This window comes from Portunus trituberculatus, chromosome 45 (assembly GCF_017591435.1).
Source record: "Portunus trituberculatus isolate SZX2019 chromosome 45, ASM1759143v1, whole genome shotgun sequence".
NCBI lineage: Eukaryota > Metazoa > Arthropoda > Malacostraca > Decapoda > Portunidae > Portunus > Portunus trituberculatus.
In genome coordinates this window covers 11,028,723-11,050,374 of record NC_059299.1, presented here as the reverse complement: position 1 = coordinate 11,050,374, position 21,652 = coordinate 11,028,723, and the positions used below count along the sequence as shown (strand labels likewise).

General features: G+C 40.4%; 1 protein-coding gene across 6 annotated transcripts in view; it reads left to right on the top strand.

Moving 5' to 3' along the window:
* Positions 1–21,652, top strand: part of LOC123519221 (signaling mucin HKR1-like) — a 153,986-nt gene that overhangs the window by 100,063 nt on the left and 32,271 nt on the right. For all 6 annotated transcript variants that reach the window (XM_045280343.1, XM_045280342.1, XM_045280341.1 and 3 more), the window contains 2 exons: positions 211–282; positions 4,062–4,146. In XM_045280343.1, the coding sequence (XP_045136278.1) occupies positions 211–282; positions 4,062–4,146 (157 nt within the window). The remainder of the gene's footprint in view (positions 1–210; positions 283–4,061; positions 4,147–21,652) is intronic.

Here is a 21,652-nt window from a genome sequence, read left to right as displayed (position 1 = left end):
TAGTACCTATTTATGTGATACATTACATAGATCATATTAACTGTTAGTGGTAGCAGTTGTGCAATTTGTGAAAAAAAGAATTCTCTTGGATAAATCGGATATTCAGATAACTCAGACAGGCCTTCCCCCAGTTGGTTTAAATCATCTTGGGTTAGTGTATATGGTATCACACTGTTCTGAATTTTTTTATACACACTATTGTTCTTACAGATATGTTTTAATGGAAAAGATGACCAGGTTCTCCCAGTAACAAATTACAAGCCTGGAAAATCAGTTATCCTGGTAAGTTATCTCACATCTTATGAAAGGTGAGCTTCTATGTCTAGTAATTCTATTTTGGTCATTCAGATTTTTTGTTGGGAACTGATTTGCTCTTCATTTCTCTATTAGTGTTTTATGGTATTTTTGTTTACTGGCATATTCATCTGAGTTATTGTCTGAGCTTTTTCATCAAAAAAATTTTCTTACACAGAATTTTGTGGGTGTGTGGAGTGGGTTATAGATGAACGAAACATGGATTGCTTCAGTGCAGGATATATTTTGGATTGTGACATATGCTGACAAATCATGAGGGAAGTAGAGAGCTGCACATAACAGTCACATAACAAATGATCAAAACTCACCAAGCCTAAATATGTTCAATAACTTTACATTTATATACATCACTGGAACATAACTCATCAGTGCACATCATTCTACTGATCATCAAGAAATAATGACCTCAATAAGCCAATATTAACAAGGCTACTGGCAACACCATGACAGCAACATAACCATAAATGCCAATATTATCTTGTTCTTTCTGTCACTGACACACACACACTCACACACTGTCCCGCTGCCACACCGACAAGACATTACTAAGCAGCTCCCCGGGAAAGTGCTTCAGCAGGCATTGGAGCCTGACCTAGACGTATGTACAATGGGGTAGAGGGCCATAGGGTTATCCTGTCTCTATAATAGATAAGGTCTGGATACATTAGATATAGAAAAATGGAGAGTGAGAGAGAGAGCTGGGTAGCGCACCCAGACGTACAATATTAAAACAAACGCCATGTTATGAAAATCAGCGATTTATTGAAACACCTGTTGGACTGAAAAGATTAACTGATGATAATATGGATAAAGGCTTTTCTGGATTTAGAGATGCAATATGACGAGGCTGATAAATGTAGAAAGAGAGATAAGATACGTGAAAGATACGTGAAGGAGGTGATGTCAAATTTGATGGACAGGCAAGACAGACTGATAACAGAAAATACAACTAAAATTGAGATTAGAGGAATGTGAGAAAGTAAGAGAAGTAAATCAGGAAATGAAGAAGGAGATACAAGAGATAAAGAAACAAAATTATACAATAAAGGCTGCAATGTCACGACAATGAAGACTCTTTAAGGAGCCTACAGAAAAAAATACAGGATGGGATCAAAGACAGAGTAGAAAATGGAATGGGTGAAAACAAGCTGGAGGAATTATGAAATGCATGGAAACAGGAACAGGAAGGCAAAAGATAAAGCTTGGAAGAAACTCATAAGACAAAAATGACAATAACAGATAGCAGTATAAGAATGTGAGAAATTAATGTATTAGAGTAAGGAGAGAGGAAGAAAGAATCTTTAAGAAAGATTAAACAACTGGAAGGACAAAATATATCGAACAGACAATTTGGGTTCAGGACAGGACGGTCATGTGTGTCCAACTTATTAAGTTTCTACTCAAGAGTAATAGAAAGACTGGAAAAACAGAGATGGATGGGTGGACACAGTATACCTGGACATAAAAAGGCTTTTGATAAAGTCCCTCATGGAAGACTACTTGGGAAATTAGAGAACATGGGAGGATTGCGAGGAACTTTGTTAGAATGGACAAGGGTTTATTTAAAGGACGGAGATGAGAACTGTGATCAGAGATAGATACTCATATTGGATTAAAGTGACAAGTGGACTGCCGCAAGGGTCAGTGTTAGCCCCCATTTATGTTCCAGATTTATGTAAATGACATTCACAATGGGGTAAACAGTTACAGTCAACCCTCGGCTATCGCGACTTCAGCTATCGCGTTTTATTGCTATCACGCACCCATGAAAAGCTGCTAAAATTTCATTATCGTGACCTCAGATGCCTGCTATCGCGCGCCCAGCCATGACGTCATGAGGTATCTGAGCGCTCATTGGTCAAAACCGATACCAGAATTTTGGCCGATTCCGATACCGATATCACCTAATTGGGCAGATACCGATACTACTATCGATACCGATACCACCGATACCGATACTACTACTTATAGTGATTACTGCACTGGACACCAGGATGAGTTGGTGGACGGCGATCGTTATCAGATGGGAGGCTTTGTTTTGGGGGATGCTGTAAGTCCTTCTGAGAACGTTTGTGAAATAGGAGCAATTCTAGAAGCTTTTTGAAGCCATTTGCAAAGGTAAATTACTCAGTAATCAATATCTTATATCGAATATATCACTAAGTAGTAAATCCTTTTAGGTATCGTAAGTATTGGCATAAAATAAGCCGATACCGATACCCAAAAAATGGGCCGATACCGCCGATTCCGATATCTCTAGTAAATACAATGAGCTGATGTAAAGCGCGGCTATTTCGGCCCCAATTGGGCGCGATAGCCGAGGTTTAAGTGTATATTAATTTATTTGCTGATGATGCAAAGCTGCTAAAAGTAATCAAAACCCAGGAGGACTGTTTGTTGTTAAAGGAAGATATAAACAAAATCTATGAATGGAGTAAGAAGTGGAAATTGGAGTTCAATGCCAAGAAATGTCACGTGATGGAACTAACATATGAAGGAAATGGGACTACCAACCTTACAAGATAGAAGAAAACAAGGAGACCTAATAACAATGTACAAGATAGTCAATGACATTGAAAAGATAGACAAGGAAGACCTGGTGCTGGTGACAGAAGATAGAAGGACAAGAGAACTTGTAAAGAAGATCAGGATGAGGCAGTGTGTGAAGGATATTGGGAAATACAGTCTTCTACATAGAACAGTGGAGAAGTAGTATGCATTGAATAATGAAGTTGTTACAGCACATAATGTGTATATCTTTAAGGAAAAATTGGATAAAGGGAGACATGGAGACAGAACACTATGAGCCCCGCTCAAATCCTGTACAATACAACTAGGTAAATACACACAAAGAAATACAAAAGATACACATAAGCACAGATAAATACACAAGTCTTTAGTATGCGAGTGAGCAAGATCATGTCCTCCCACTCCCACTCTCTCTCTCTCTCTCTCTCTCTCTCTCTCTCTCTCTCTCTCTCTCTCTCTCTCTCTCTCTCTCTCTCTCTCTCTCTCTCTCTCTCTCTCTCTCTCTCTCTCTCTCTCTCTCTCTCTCTCTCTCTCTCTCTCTCTCTCTCTCTCTCTCTCTCTCTCTCTCTCTCTCTCTCTCTCTCTCTCTCTCTCTCTCACTGGGCTGAGGTGGGTGGAAGAATAATGTAGCAGGGCACCGAGTCCACTACTGACCTGTCACGAACATGTAGAGTAGCAGTGATGACTTATTAGCAAAAAATATGGTCTATTAGTATGCACCATGAACTCAATATGTTGTGTTATACTAAACAATTTGGCATCATCATCAATTTATTTTTATCTCAATAAAACATCCAAATTCTGCTTAACAAAACAACTTGCAGAGTGAGATATACAATGTAATAAAATTTTTTTAAAGTATTGGTAGTATCGACAGAAAATAAGCTGATACTGCTGATACCGATACATCAGTACATCTCTACCTAAGACTAGCAAGCTGTACTTACTAGTGACTCAATGTTAAAGTCATCCTGGTGTGTAGAAGTGAAAGGTTGTGATTCATGCTGAAAATGGTGTAAAAGGGATAGGAATGAGCGAACATGCTTTAGGCAGGGCAAACTGATTTATTGTACATGAAGTGAAAGGAAACAAATGCAGAACACACCTGAGTTGTAGTGTCTAACCATATACTTTGCAATGTGAAATAGAATAGATATGTATTAAAAATATAATTATTTTTACCAGTTTTATATCTTTATTGACTTTTCACATTCTAGGACAAGAAGATGAATAAGGAGAATATTAAACGTTCCTGTTGCAAGACTACTCCTATAGTTGAAGCGAAGGTTGTAAAGCATGCAGGTAAGGATTAAACACTTTTTTTTTTTTCATGTTAAGGCCTATAGCGCCTGTAGGCTAACTTGAAGAGTATGTAGGAAGCGCTGTTCAGCTTCTGCCCATTAGTGGCGCAGGCAATTTTATTTATAGTGGTACCCATATTAGGGCCCATATCACTACCCAAGCTCATCTTGGGTGTAACCACCTAGAACCTGTGTATCATGGTGACATGTAGGTAACTTTAAACCACTCGACAAATGGCAGTGTTGTAAGGCTGTACGTGGTGGGATTCGAACCTATGCGTGGATATCTGCCCAATCCCGCGCTCACCACCTTATCCACTGCGCCACCGCCTCCCTAAAAGGGAGGCTACTGATCCTAAGAACTACATTCATGTCCCCTTTGTTAAAACCCTTATACTTCTTAAATACTTCTATCAGGTCTCCTCTTAACCTAGGTCTCTCTAAGGAATGCAGATTAAGTTTTTTCAGTCTCTCTTCATAGGGAATATCCCTCATTCCCTGTATCTTTTTAGTCATCCTCCTTTCCACTGACTCCAGCAGAGCTATGTCCTTCCTGAAATGTGGGGACCAGAATTGTACCGCATAGTCAAGATGTGGCCTGACCAGCGCCAAGTATAGTTTTAGTATTATTTCAGGACTCCTGCCTTTAACACTTCTAAAAATTAATCCTAATACTCTATTCGCCTTATTTCTGGCCTCAGTACATTGTTTTCTTGTCCCGAGATCGGAGCTAACTATGACTCCTAAATCTTTCTCATATTTGGAACTTCCTAGTGCCATGTTATCTACCGTGTACCTATTGCTTGGATTATCTCTACATGCTCAGTACCCTGCACTTGTTAATATTGAACTGCATTTACCATCTATCTGTCCATTCTTTCATCCTATCCAAGTCTGCTTGCAAAGCCTTGACATCTGAATTGGACCTAATTAATCTACATATCTTTTTGTTGTCTGCAAATTTACTGATATCACTATTAATTCCACTATCCAAGTCGTTGATATATATTAGAAGTAATAATGGCCTTAAAACTGAGCCCTGTGACACCCAACTAACTACTTCTCCCAACTCGGAATTCGAACCATTAATTACTACCCTTTGTTGCCTGTCGTCAAACCACACTTTAATCCAGCCTAATATTGTACCCTCTATACCGTGGGCTTTAAACTTCTTTAAGAGCCTCTGGTGAGGTAACTTGTCAAAGGCTTTACAGAAATCTAAGTATAGAATGTCATAACTATCACCATTATCTGCCACCTCTTGAACCTTGCTATAAAAGCTCAACAAGTTTGTACGACACGACTTCCCCTTAGTAAATCCATGTTATGTTTGATTTATCAAGCCATGTTTGTCTAGGTGTTCCCTAATGTTTTTCACTTATTGATTCCATTAATTTATCCACAACTGAAATTAAGCTGACAGGCCTGTAATTAGACATTAGGGTTTCGTCTCCATTCTTAACCCGCTAAGACCGATGGCCGCAAAATTCGCACCCTCCCATTACCGCAATTATCATAAAAAAATCAACTCTTTTAAATTACTCTGGAAAAAAATTTGCTGTTAGTAGACATGACAATGTATCATCCTACAAGTTTTTATTGCTCTACTCACTATGGTTGTCTCAGAATAATAACCGATAATTGGAGAAGATTGTGGTAGTGGCAACTCGAGGGAGGTGCTTTTATGTGTATTCTTACATAATGTAAGGCACTGCTCATGTTTTTATGTGTTTTCACATGTTTTTCGTGTTTTCACTCATATTGGCTGATTATAGTTACGTATGTTTTTATCAGGCGTGGGTGACGATGTCGTCACAATAGCGGGGTCGGGATCTACCTCCAACCTGTGCACTTTGCGTCTTGTCCCGCCTTGTCTATCACTTTTATCACTAAACTTTAGCTTCCTCTTAGCACCAGGAGCCATAGTTGTAAATAATAGTTCCTTAAATAAGTAAATACGTAAATACGTAAATAATTATCACCGCGACACGACGCTCACGCACCTCAAAGAAATTTGCGGGAGACTAGCTGGCTAGAGCGGTGTGCTTCCTGGGAGCTGACAGTACTACCATAGGCCTACGTCATGACCAAATATAGCAGCGCTACCAATGCTAGCGCGGTTTTTATTAGCGCTCAAAGTAGCTGCCCCATTTAAGGACTGTCGGAAGTGTGCTGTGTAGCCGTATTTAAGGCCTGTCGGAGTTTCCGGGTTAAATATGGGAACCACATTAGCTTCTCTCCACATTGTAGGTACCTCACCAGACTCCAGTGACATCCTAAAAAGTACCACTAGAGGCTCACTGACGACTTCCCTGCATTCCTTTAGAACTCTTGGATATACTTCATTAGGTCCTGGTGACTTGAATTTCTTAAGTTTACCTATCTCCTGTTCTACCATCACCTTAGTTATATGAATATTTGTCAGCTTTTCACTATCTTCTGCCCTAAATATATGTTTGCTATCCAGGATTTCTTGTGTGTTCCCCTGGGCGAAGACAGAAAATACTCATTCAAAATTCTACTAATCTCTTCCGCAGAACTAGCCATCTCCCCATTTGTTATCCGTAAGGGACCTATTCCTTCTCTACTTTTCGTCTCGTATAGCTGAAAAAATCCCTTAGGGTCCGTCTTTGCTTGTCTGTCTACCCTCAACTCATATTCACTTTTACCTTTCCTCGTTAACCTCTTAACTGTTCTTACTAATTCATGGTATAGTGGCCTTAAAGCCTCATCTCTTGCCTTTAGCCTCTTATATATACAGTAATACTCCACTTAATGAACAGGATAGGGGGTGTCAAAGCTGTTCGTAGAGCGAAAATTTGTTAAGCGAACGTAATTTTTCCATAGGAATTAATAAAAATAGGGGAGGATGCGTTCTGGGCTGGTCTCCAACATACCACATGGGTTAAAAAAAAAAATTATGTATATGTTTGGCAGCATATTAGGCCACCGTTGTACCACTACTTTTATGATGTCATATGAGTCATTGGAAGTTAGAGGAGCTACATACAAATTCTCTCACATTCTCACATTGATGTTCACAAAACAACATTTCTATTAGCTTTTTACAAACCTTGCCCCCAAGAAAGGATTGTTTTGTGATGCATAAAGTGAAATCTTAATGGAATAACAAAATATAAAGCAGAGATGAGATGAGCCACAGACGAAGCAAGAGACTCGTAGCGACTCGGCCGCTTCTTCTTCTTATTGTGACCCTTTTAGCCTGCGTGTTGTCTTTTCCCCATGATATTTGTTTCCACTCCTCTATTGCCTGCTATGATGGATATCATATCTTAGTATTCATATACGCTCATGCCATGAGGATAACCTCGACTCTGTGGCAGTGAGTGATAGTGAATTATTAATGAAATACCGTGGTTTTTCATTAGTAATCTTGTCTGTCATCAACTTAGGGCCATTGCTTCATGATTTTAATGTTTTATATGGAATGTTAGCTATCTGACCTTCATGTATTTTATTTAGAAAGTCAGTATAGATCTCACCAATCCTCAGCTGACTGGGATTCCTCCCATGTTCTAATCTAGCTTCCCCACCGCCTCACTCTCTGTGTCCCATTCCAACTTCGCACATTCCCCTCCCCCTTTTCTGCTCCTTTCTTCCTTCTACCTGACTATCTCTGCCTTTCCTTTGCCAAGTGACTGGTAAATACTCCCTTAAGCCCTTAAAATTAGCCTTCCTGAAGTCAGGTACTTTCCTTTTGTTCATTTTTCTAAAAGTTTCATGCCATTTCAATGTACAGGCAACCCCTGCTTAACTCCTTCAATACGGTGACGCCTATGTAGGCGTCATGAAATCCCAGTAGCATATACGGTGACGCCTATGTAGGCGTCATATTTCTTTTCTGAGCTTTCTTCAGTTCAGTTGTCCCGTATAGTGTGTTGGATACCAACTATACATGCCATATGCTGTCCTTGAAATCCTAGTGCTCCTCCCACCATCCTTGTCTCCACCAATCACTAAAGATAAGCTACATGCGTCCCGCCTTGTGTCTAAAAATTCCCCAACGGCATAGACTGTTCCCATCTCTCTCTCTCTCTCTCTCTCTCTCTCTCTCTCTCTCTCTCTCTCTCTCTCTCTCTCTCTCTCTCTCTCTCTCTCTCTCTCTCTCTCCTCCTCCTCCCATCTTCCTCCCCCTCCCACCTCCTTTCCCTCCCTCCCCTCTCCTCTCGAAGATAAGTTACATGCGTCCCGCCTTGTAACATTCGTGAAAACACACACACACACACACACACACACACACACACACACACACACACACACACACACACACACACACACACACACACAAAACAACAAATTTTCTAATTCTCTCTCTCTCTCTCTCTCTCTCTCTCTCTCTCTCTCTCTCTCTCTCTCTCTCTCTCTCTCTCTCTCTCTCTCCTTCCTCCCTCCCCCTCCCCTCTTCCTCTCGAAGATAAGCTACATCGTCCCGCTTGTGTCTAAAATATTAGCAAATGTCTCTCTCTCTCTCTCTCTCTCTCTCTCTCTCTCTCTCTCTCTCTCTCTCTCTCTCTCTCTCTCTCTCTCTCTCTTCGAAGACAATATAGTAACTAAAAATAGCAGCATACACTCAACCCTCGATTTGCCGGACCTCCATTTGCCGGATTTCGGATTTGCCGGACAAGAGTCTGTGGAAAAAAAAAAAAAAAAAAAAAAAAAGTCCGGGACAAGTCGATTTCAAACTACCGCGCCAGACAAAGTTCGCAAATCGGGCACTATAGATGGCAGCGCGGGCGGACATACACGTCTAGTACTGGACTGTAAACAAGTCTGCCGCGTCACACGAGTGTTGTGCTTACGTGCTTGTCGTGGATACACCTCTTCTTCACAACGATGCCACCCAAAAACCACGGGATCAGATATCTACCATCAATATATCTACAGTAAGGTAAATGCTAATAAAAAAAACAGTACAGATGTGTGTCGGCGGCATTGGCATGTGTTACGGCCCCACGTGGTGAGATGATGATGATGATGATGATGGTCGTCGGAGGTTTTGCCTTTGCCTCGGCACCTCCTGTTACTTCTATTCTTCCTGATCCTGCCTTTCTTTTATTTTTCTTTCTCTTGTCTTCCACATCTGGTGCAAAGTCTCTTTCTTCTCCCTCAGTTTTGTTTTTCTGAACAAAAAACGTCTGATTTATTTTCCAACTTCCTGGTACAGCTGGTGCAGGTGCCGAAATGCCGTTAAAGACAACACTATGTTCCCACCGGAAATTTTTGCCGTTAAACACGGGATTCCGGTAAATCGCGTGCCGTTAAAGCGGGGTTCAACCTGTATAGGGTAAAGTCCGGCAAGGGGGTAGACCCCCGGACATTTTCCATTGCCGGACATTTGCCATTCCCGGACAAGCCTTCCCCCCTTTTAGTCCGGCAAATCGAGGGTTGAGTGTAATACACAAAGACGACAAGTATGACAAGCTTGCACAAGTTTCCCGCGCTCGGGTGCGCGGCACTACCACCCATATATCATACAGGCGGGCTTTTTTAACATCCGGCGTGAAGGGGTTAATGAAGGTTCACACAACAAAATTTGTGCAACAATGAACTTTTCCTTTTACTACCACCTGCTCATTTAACGAACACCAAACTCACTTTAACAAAATTTTATCCGGGTAATTTTTTCCATGTTTGAAAGCCCCGCCGTATCATACTAGGTGACAGGCTTTTGAATACACCAGCACCTCTCGTGGACAAAACGCACACCACTCACTCCCCCTAGTTCAAAACAATAACAGTGTCAGCAGCAGCTCGTCTTCCCTTGCTCAACATGCCACCAAAATGCCCTACAATGTTGCCTAGTGTTACTAAGAAGACCAGGAAGTCTATTACTCTCTAAGTGAAGCTGGATACTATTGACAGATACGATAGAGGTGAGAAAACTAATAACATTGCTTGCCACCATGGCTTGACTCCATCTACTGTCTCTACTATTTTCAAGTCAGCAGATTATATTAAGAAGACTGCTGAGACCATATCTTCCTTGCAAGCTAAAAGAACCACCTGAACTCGTGACTCTACAATGGATAAAATGGAAAGCCTTGTGGAAATGTGGTACATAAGTTTTGTATGTGATACAATGATGCACCCTTTGTTTATATTCCACAGGTTGCCAGCTGTATCCTTCCCACTCCACTCTCCCTCCCTTCATAAAATTAAGATCATCATTATAAAGCTACTTACATACATACATTAGTGTACATTGTAATGACTTAAATTTAACTGTCTAAATGCTTAGCTTCATAATTTTTACTTTCATTAAACCTTTTACTGTACTATGATGCACTCTTGCTTTGTTTACTCTCAATGGAAGTTCAAGTCAGGGATTAAACTTGTTATAACTGGTTTGCTTAACGAAAAGTTGCTGAACGAACATTTTTTTTTTAGGAACGTAACCCGTTCGTTAAGCGGGGTTTGCCTGTATATGATATTTCTTTTTGATTGCTGTTACCTAACTGGCCACCAACCTCCACCTGCGTAACCGCCTCCTCCCTGTTTGTTAGAATTAAATCTAGAATATTATATCCCCGTGTGGGTTCTAAAATGACTTGCTTTAAAAAATCATCCTATATGACCTTAAGAAACTCTTCTGCTTCCCTGTTACCCAACATCAAGCTACAATAAACATTCATATAGTTAAAATCCCCTACTACTCATACCTTACTGTACCTGGCCACTCTATTTATTTCCTCCCATAGGAAAGAGTTTATTTGGTCTGAAGCATTTGGTGGCCTTTACACTGAACCCATTACTACTGATTGAGACCTGTCCTTAATATCTACCCATAGAGACTGTTTTGCTATCTGTCTTAATTCTGCTGTTTATGCAACATTGCAGTGTGTCCTTGATGTACAGGGCCACTCCACCTCTTCTGTTTTCCCTATCCTTATGAAAAAGTGTTTAATCATCAATTTTCACCTCCTGATAATACACCTTCCCTGAAATATCTAACCAGGTTTCTGTTAATGCAATTATATCAAAATTTTCAACACAAGCTGCTCCTCTCAGCAAATCTATCTTATTTATAATACTCCTACAGTTTATGCAATACACACTTAAACTATTCTTCGCATTTACTAAGCTAGTTATTTTTCTAGATTTGACTGTTCTTTCATCCCTATGGATCACTGATGCCCCTTCCCTCTCCTGTCTACCGAAAAAAGTGCTGAAGTGCATTTAACTTGCCTTCAAGTGTTCCAGCCAAAACCTGAACACCTTGGAGATCAATGTGTGCCACATTGCTGTCACTAAGATGACATTGCTATAACAATGACAATCCTTTGTTCATTCTAGCTGTGAGGTGCACAAAACCATGATAGATGCAATTAGGTGTGTTTTCTCATACAGGGGCTTTTTTTTTATGCTATGGCTTATAGCGCCTGTAGGCATACTTGAAGATTATATGTGGGAAGTATTGTTCAGCTTCCTCCCATTAGTGGTGCTGGCAATTTTATTTGTAGTGGTATCCATATACGGGCCCATATCACCATCCAAGCGCATCTTTGGCGTAACCACCTAGAAGCTGGGTATCACGGTGACACGTAGGTAACTTTAAACCACTCGACAAATGATATAACTTCAAAGTGGTATTTGGTGGAATTCAAACTTACATGTGGATGTCTGCCCGATCCCACACTCACTGCCTTATCCACTACGTCACCACCTACCGTATTTTACAGCTTGCAAGACGCTGCATCTTGGAAGACGCACCCTAATATTTGAAAGGAATTTCTAAGAAAAAAAAGTCATTCTCATACAAAAGCGCATTCACCATATACCCGATCACTGAACACAAAAACATCAGAAGCAAGGAGTCTGCAAGACACTATTGTTTCACCACTCATTACAAATTTGCTGGAGCATTCACCACAAATTTAAAACTATGTAAATAAAAACACCATAGGTAAATACATATACACAGTGAAACAGTCCATCTCTTGTTTTAGTGGCGGGCGACAGCATGTTTTGGACCTGTTGTTTACATTACGGAATCACTTGTCCGATTGCTGAAACCGAATGCGTCAGTGCTGCAGTTTGTATTTATTTTATTTTGCAGTCGTGCTTCATAGAATTTATCAATGTGAATACAATTCACAAGTGGAGTTTTGACTTTTGCTTGAATGAGTAAGCCACTTGGATGTTCTATTAATAAAGGTATAAAGGCACCTGGCATGATGTGTGTGCGTTCGTGTTGCATGCATGTGTGTGTTGCAATGAAACGAGGGAGTGGCCCGTTTTCTCCACACGCTGAGTAGGCTGCAGGAAGGATTATGGTGTTGTAAATACTTGTAACACCTAAGTACTGAGTTTACATAATATAAAAGGCTAAATTAAATGGTACTTAAGCTAACATCATAATGTGATGACTCAACATACAAATCCAGGTTGCTATCTGTCAAGTGTCCAAGCTCACTTAAGGTTGCATGCTGCCTTACAATACAACATTCATCTTAGAAGACGCACTAGTATTTTTCAGGGTATTTTTTAGGAAAAAAAGTGCGTCTTGTAAGCCGTAAAATACGGTAATAGCCTCTTGCAGATTCTCTCTTTTCTTATGTTCTTATTTTATACAGGATACATGTTCCAGGATGCAGGCCCAAATACTTTCTCAGATGCAGCCCTTCCAGGACTGAATTAATCTGTTTTACATTGATTCCTATGGAGAAAATGGTTTTGGTTCATGAATATATATATACAAGTAACTCGATTTACACGATAGATGCTTTCCAAGAGGCATCGTGTATATCAAAATTCGCGTAAAACAAACATCTAATTCTCAGCAGAAACAATAGATAATAGGGGGGATGCGGTATGTGGTCCAAAAAAATTTGTACAAAATACTCTTATTTATTTGGCTAAATTAACATGTTTTTATTATTTATCATTCTAAATAATAGAAGTGTATTTAAAACAAAGGGAAAAGCAAGAAATAATAAGAAAACAACAAAACAAAGAATTTGTAAACAAAGCACTCACTGGGTCATTGCCTTCACCACTCACACCACAGTCAGTCACCATCTTCCTCTGAGGTTTACCACTTTATGAAAAATCCACTTATCAAAAATAACCCTACATGCAGAAGAAGATTAAGGACATTTTGGGGCCATCTTGGTGAATTATAGGCAGATTGAAGAGATTCTGTCTGTACTCAGTGCTGGCATACTGCACATGAGGCATGAGAAGAGCGGGAGCTGGATCCAAGATTCTTTAACAATGTCAGAGCAACCTCTTGCCCTGAAATGGCATCCATGAACGCTTGGAGGGACGGTTGTGAAGTTGCTCTCAGGTTGCTGGTAACACCACCTTCAGGTGGTGTTACTGTCTTATATGCATTTATGTTCACAAAACAACATTTCTATTAGCTTTTTACAAACCTTACCCCCAAGAAAGGATTGTTTTGTAATGCATAAAGTGAAATCTTACATGAAATACCAAAAAAATAGAATTACTAATGAAATACCGCTTCATTAGTAATTCATTATCACTCAGTGCCACGGGGTTGAGGTTATCCTCATGGCATGAGCGTATATGAATACTAAGATATGATATCCATTATAGCAGGTAATAGAGGAGTGGAAACATAAATATCGTGGTGAAAGACAACACGCAAGCTAAAAGGGTCACAAGAAGAAAGAAGCAACCGAGTCGCCACAAGTCTCTGCCTCGTCTGAGGGCGATCTCATCTCTGCTTTATTTTTTGGTATTCCATGTAAGATTTCACTCGATGCATTACAAAACAATCCTTTCTTGGGGGGCAAGGCTTGTAAAAAGCTAATAGAAATGTTGTTTTGTGAACATAAATGCATATATAAGACAGTAACACCACCTGGAGATATGGTGTTACCAGCAACCTCATTACCGTCCCTCCAAGCGTTCATGGATGTCATTTCATGGAAGGAGGTTGGTTTGACGTTGCTAAAGCTTCTTGGATCCAGCTCCTGGCAGCCAATGAGCACTTTTAGGCAGACTACCAACCTCCACTCGCCAACAGCAATGAATTTTTGTGGATGCTATTTTACAAAGGTTGGTAGGTGAGCAGGAGGTTGCTATGGAGGTTGTCTGTACCAACATAGACAACAACCTGCTTTTTGGATCCGGCCCTAGAGCTCCCATCTATCGGCCAGCTGCGGAACTCTCTGGCGTGCAGTTTGAAATTGTGTCTGGTGCTCAGTTTGAAAATGCGGTTGGGCCAAATCGCGTATAAGCAAACTGATCGCACAAATTGAATTAATCATAATATTTTTTTCAGTCACATTATAACAAAAACGTGTAAATCAAACACGCATATATATATATATATATATATATATATATATATATATATATATATATATATATATATATATATATATATATATATATATATATATATATATATATATATATATATATATATATATATATATATATATATATATATATATATATATATATATATATATATATATATATATATATATATATATATATATATACATACATACTGGAGACTCAATACTCAAACATTTAGATAGTCAAACTTTTCAAGAGTCAAACATAAAAGTTCGACTTGATACTCGAAAAAATACCTATTAGTCGGACGTCCGTCCACATGGCTGTAAACAAACAAGGCCTCATCCTTCCCACCGGCCCACTCGCCCCATCTGTCCACTGCAGCCAGTTGATCCTTCGCTTTCATAAGAATAACACAGTCCTGCGCTTTCATCCTTCTCACTACCACATGCGCCCCACCAATCCACTGTAGCCAGTTGGTCCTTCACTGTCGTAAAAATAACATTGTCCTACGTTTTCTTCCTTCCTGCCACCCCACGCGCCCCATCAGTCCACCGCAGCCAGTTAATCCTTCGCTGGCGTATGAATAAAATTGTCCTGTGCTTTCATCCTTTCTGCCACCCCACATACCCCACCAGACCACCGCAGACAGTTGATCCTTCACTGGCGTATGAATAAAATTGTCCTGTGCTTTCATCCTTCCTGCCACCCCACGTACCCCACCAGTCCCCACCGCCCCACACGCCCCACTGGTCCACCGCAGCCAGTTGATCCTTTGCTGTTGTAAAAATAACAGTGTCCTGAGCTTTCTCTGGAGTGAGAACCATCGAAAGGAAAAAGGAGATTACTGATAAGAACGAGAAAGGAGGAAGAATAACCAATCTTGCAGCTGAGTACTGTATGGCTAAATCTACAGTAGCCACAATACTGAAGAAGACAGAGCTCATTAAAAGAACTGATGTGGCTATTGGTGTGAAAAGGCAATTTAAGTGACCTGCATCAGTGCAAGAAATGGAAAAATTGTGGATTGGATAAACCAATGGCAGATGGCTGGTGATTCTTTGTTAGAGGGCATAATTTGTGTGAAAGCTAGGCTGCTGCATCGTGATCTTATTTCTGATACTACATCTGACTCCAATGATGATTTTAAAGGAAGTAAAGGGTGGTTTGTGAATTTCAAGAAAAGAACTGGAATTCATTCTGGTGTGACACACGGCAAGCCCGTAAGTGCTGACAGAGTTGCCGCTGAGTAATTTGTGTCTGAATTTAAGAAATTTGTGGATAAGGAGTGCTTAAGACCACAACAGATCTTTAATTGTGATGTAATTGGCATGTTTTGGAAAAAAAAAACAAACATGATCTATATAACAAAGGAAGAGAAGTGTTTGCTAGGACAGAAGCCCATGAAAGACAGGCCAACCCTGCTTCTGTGCGCCAATGCTAGTGACGATTGCAAAATTAAACTGCTTTTTTTTTTTCTAAACTTGGGTTTGGCAATGGCTGGAACAAATTACGTGATTTATAGGTATCAATAGTCAAACTTTTTGATACTCGAACATTCATTTGGAACTAATTCAGTTTGAGTATTGAGTCTCCACTGTATATATATAATATATATATATATATATATATATATATATATATATATATATATATATATATATATATATATATATATATATATATATATATATATATATATATATATATATATATATATATATATATATATATATATATATATATATATATACAGGCAAACCCCACTTAACGAGTGGGTTCCTAAAAAAATGTTCGTTGCGCAAATTTTCATTAAGTGAACCAATTATAACAAGTTTGACCCCTGACTTGAACTTCCATTGAGTAAACAAATTGAGAGTGCATCATAGTACAGTTAAAGGTTTAATGAAAGTAAAAATTATGAAGTTAAACATTTAAGCAATTTAATTTAAGACTAAGTCATTATTATGTACACTAATGTTGATGATCTTAAATTTATGTAGGGAGGGAGAGTGGAGCAGGAAATACGCTAGCTGGCAACCTGTGGAATATAAACAAAGGGCGCATCATTGTACCGCATAGTACAAGACTTATGTACCACATTTCTACAAGGCTTTCCATTTTATCCATTGCAGAGTCACGAGTTCAGGTGGTTCTTTTAGCTTGCAAGGAAGATACGGTCTTGATAGAGTCTGCTGACTTGAAAATAGTAGAGACAGTAGATGGTGGTGAGCAATGCTATCAGTTTTCTCGCCTCGTATCTGTGAATAATACCCAGCTTCACTTCGAAAGTAAGAGACTTCCTGGTCTTCTTAGCAATGCTAGGTGATATTGCAGGGCTGGTTACAGGGCATTTTGGTGGCATGTTGAGCGTGAGATGACAAGCTGGTACTGGTCCCTATTTTTCTTTTGAACTAAGAGCGGGGAAGGGTAAGGGGAGTGAGTAGTATGCATTTTGTCCACGAGAGGTGTGAATGTATTCAAGAGCCTGTCAACTTGTGTGATATGGTAGGGCTTTCAAACTTGGAAAAAATTAACTGGACAAAATTTTGTTAAAGCGAGTTTGGTGTTTGTTATACGAGCAGATGGTAGTAAAAGAAAATGTTCGTTGTAGTGAAATCTCGTTCTGTGAATGTTCGTTAAGTGGGAGTTACCTGTATATATAGTGATTCCATGTGCATTGTGGTTAATGTATACCAGAACCCCCCAAAAAAATGGTGAAAAAATGCGTAGTAGAATGTGAACGTTCGTTAAGTGGGAGTTACCTGTATATACAGTGATCCCTTGTGCATTGTGGTTAATGGATACCAGAACCCCCCAAAAAAAGGTGAAAAAATGCGTAGTAGAATTTGGCCCTCCCTTAGGAATTTTTGTGTATGTGTATGTGGGTACCAGAATGTTTAAAATATGTAAACAGTATCTATACTTTACATATACAGTATTTTACTTAAATCTATTTAATTATAAAACCTTATACTGTAATTATACATTTACTCTTTTTCTCTACCCCTCTCATACGATATGTAACACTCACCCTCTTCTGCCCTCTTTGATCATATCCAAAAGTTTGATTTTTTCACTGATGGTCATCATTTTCCTCTTCCTCTTGGGTTCACTAGAGGAAGCTTTCGCAGAAGCACAGCACTTAGGCGGCATTGCAAAGGCTTAACAAATCACTACTTAAACAAAAAAAAACAAAAAAGTTACTGTGAACACAACACTAAGATAGAGTATGCAAGACAGTTAACAGCATGGACGAGACTGGGAGACTGGTGAGATACAACAAGGGAAGATGTTGGGTGAGGCTGTGATGATGCGCAGCCAATTGGCTCACGGGATAAATCCACGTGTACTCTCATTGGTCAATCTCGCACCAGGAACCAATCACGCACCTTGTATGAGTGCCCTTGTATGTACAAAGCCTTTGAGTCAACTCATCTCTTTGTTTGGCATGCTGGGAAACCTTTGTCATGCATCAGCATGAAACATGTTTTTCCATGATATGGCTGTATTTTTCATTTTTATCACGAACTGCAAAGTGGCGGGGGAACACTATATATATATACAAACAACACATGTTCAGTACTTTATGTACATAGCAACGTGCATTGTCGTTGTTATTACACACCAACTTACCAAATTACTGTACGTACAGTATTTGTAAGTAACGCCACAGACCCCGTGATATAGCGAAAAATCCGCAGAACATATCTATGAGTATGTATAAAACCCATAAAACAGTAAGACCACAAAAGTCGAACCGTGAAATAGCGAGGGAACACTGTATATATTCATGAACCAAAACCATTTACTCCATAGGAATCAATGTAATATAGATTAATTGACTTCTGGAAGGATATATATATATATATATATATATATATATATATATATATATATACAGGTGTCCCTCGGTTAACGATCGACTACTTAACGATATTTCGCTCATACGATCCCTCCAAATTAATCCCTATTTTTTGGTTAACGATCGCCAAAATTCGGTTAACGATCGGATTGACCAATCGCAATCGCGATCGCAATCGCGATCGCAGCGCCTCCATCCACCCGCGGCCCGTGCAGTAAACACACCACAGTCTTTCCGCTGTTTTGATTGTGCAACAACAACTCTATCACGCTCGCTCTAAACTTCTTTTTGTGCTTATTTGTGATCAAGTGAACTTAGTGATGGCTTCCAAGCGACCCAACGATTGTTCTCCACCGGGAGATAAGGCTAAAAATCGAGAAAGAGCATTGGCCTTGATATTAAGTTGAACATTGTGACTCGTCATGAGGGTGGTGAAGGGTAAACTCTATTGCTCGTGCCCTTGGTTTATCTCAATCAACTGTATCAACAGTTCTCCAGAAAAAGTACAAGTGAAGCAGCAGGCCAACCAAGTCACAAACCTGCACAAACACACAACAACTCGTAACAGGAACCGATTATGGAAAAATTGGAACGTTTGCTGAGGCTATGGATTGAAGACCACACACACGCCGCATGCCTCTTTCTACCCAACTCGTTACTACTAAGGCACTGAGCCTGTGGGAGGACCTGAAACCAGAATTCAACATAGGCGAGACAGTGTCCTTCAAGGCCAGTAAGGGTGGTTTGAACGTTTCAAACATCGTGGAGTCTACACAACCTCAAGGTTAGTGGGGAGGCAGCGAGTTCGGATCAACCCGCTGCAAACGCCTTCAAGCCTTTGCTTAAAGAGCGCATCGAGGAAGGAGGTTATTCAGCCAAGCAGGTTCTAAACTTTGACGAGACAGGCCTGTATTGGAAGAAGATGTCATCGAGAACGTTTATAGCAAAGGAGGAGAAGTCGGCACCAGGATTCAAGGCATCTAAAGACAGGTTAACATTATTGGTGGGGGGGAATGCCGCTGGTGATCTTAAGCTTAAACCATGCCTTATTTACCATTCCCAAAACCCAAGAGCTCTGTCTGGCTATATTAAGGAATATTTGCCCGTAGTATGGAAGGCAAACAAAAGGGTGGATGACGACTGTTATCATGCAAAGTTACGTGACAGGATACCTCTCCAAATTCCTAAAAGAATATGCTGCCCAAAACAACATTGCTAACAGATTTCTCTTGCTGTGTGACAACGCCCCAGCCACCCAGAGAGCATGAATGACTGGGCAGATAATATTGAGGTCATGTTTATGCCCCCAAACACAACTGCCCTCATCCAGCCGATGGACCAAGGAGTCATCGCTACTTTCAAGGCCTATTACCAGCGGCGCACCATGAAACAGCTGTTGGCCTGCATTGACACCCTGACAAGCCGACCATGAAACAATTTTGGAAGGATTATAACATTAAAAGGGATCGACAACATCGACGAGTCATGGAAGGAGGTGTCCAAGTCGGCAATGAATGGATGTTGGCGTAATTTGTGGCCTGAGTGCGTGGAACGTAAACAGGAAGTCCCTGTCGATGTTACAGCAGTAAGGAAAGACATCGTTCATATCTCCCATAAGGCAGGCTTCAATGAGGTGGACGAGAATGACGTACAAGAACTGCTGGACAGTCATTCTGAGCCTCTCTCCAACGACGACCTCATGGAGTTGGAGAAACAAAATACTTTGGAGGAAATGGAGGAGGACAAGGAGCCTGAAAGAACCCTCTCCGTCAAGATTTTCGAGGAGATTTTAATCATATTAACCAGGCCATACATCTTCTCCAGGAGAATGACCCCAACCCAAACCGAAGTAATGGCGTGACTAATGCTATAGAAAATGACATGAAAGTGTATAAAGAACTATTTGAGGCAAAGAAAAGGATGGCAAAACAGACAGTCATCTCATCTTTCTTCAAACCACTCACCGCCCAAGCAACCCCATCCACATCCCAAGCAACCCCATCTACCGATCAAGCAACTCCATCCACCTCCCAAGCTACCCCATCCACCTCAAAAGCAATCCCATCTACTTCCATAGGAGTCATCTCGTCGTACTTCAAAGTTCGTCCTGCTACCTCGAAAAAAACTCCACCCACTTCCAAAACAACTCCATCCACCTCCAAAACAACTCCACCCACATCCAATCTATCCTTCACATCCACCGTAACCTTGAGTGACGATGAGGAGAGCCTGGATGACCCACCCCCACTGGAAAACGTATTCTCTCAAGAATTTGAAGGGTTTGAAGCAGCTGACCGAGTTTGGGTCGGTGTGGGCATGATGAGATTTAATCCTCCAAGGCCCTGTGTCCTCGGGGCACAAAACAACACACTACGCATATCACATCCACTCCTCAAGGTAAGTACTACCAATTCTAAAGGTGTAAATAACAACTAACAACATAGAAAGTGTCGTTTATTTACGCATCGCGAAATACATGTATGTAGTTGATAATTTCAAATCCCTCAGTTAGCGATCGTTTCGGTTAGCGATCTGTTTTTGGGAAACGTAACCCTATCGTTAACCAAGGGATACCTGTATATATATATATATATATATATATATATATATATATATAAATAAATAAATATATACAGGCAACCCCCGTTTAACCAAGGTTCACACAACGAAATTTCGCTACAACGAAGGTTTCATTTTACTGCCATCTGCTCATTTAACAAATACCAGGTAATTTCCAAGTTTGAAAGCCCCGCCGTATCACGCAAGCTGACAAGCTTTTGAATACACTAGTAGCCGCAAATACTAAGGCCTGCCTCAGGAGAAATCCTGGGACACCTGTAGAATCAAGATCAAGATAAATATCAAGCCTCTCGTGGACAACACACACCACTCACTCCCATAACAGCGTCAGCAGCAGCTCGTCTTCACTCACTCAATTTACCACCAAAACGCCCTGCAATGTGGCCTAGCATTCCTAAGAAGACCAGAAAGTCTCTTACTCTCGAAGTGAAGCTGGATATTATTCACGGACACGAGAGGCGAGAAAACTATATCATTGCTGGCCATCATTTTGACTCCATCTACTGTCTCTACTATTTTCAAGTCAGCAGACTATTAACCCTTAACTTCCGGCGGTCGTATATAAACGTTTGCGTCAGAACGTCCGAAGTGACGGGATTCGTCCCAGTAATCAAGATTTTTCCCGGCGTAATTTTAAGTCTCTCGCGCGCTCTCTTGAGGCGGATGGTGAGTAGAAGTATCTGGCATCTTTTACCACACAAGTGTTTCCACAAGAGCTCCTAATTTTAGAGGTAACTGAACTGTTTTCCCGTTTTATGGGCGACACTTG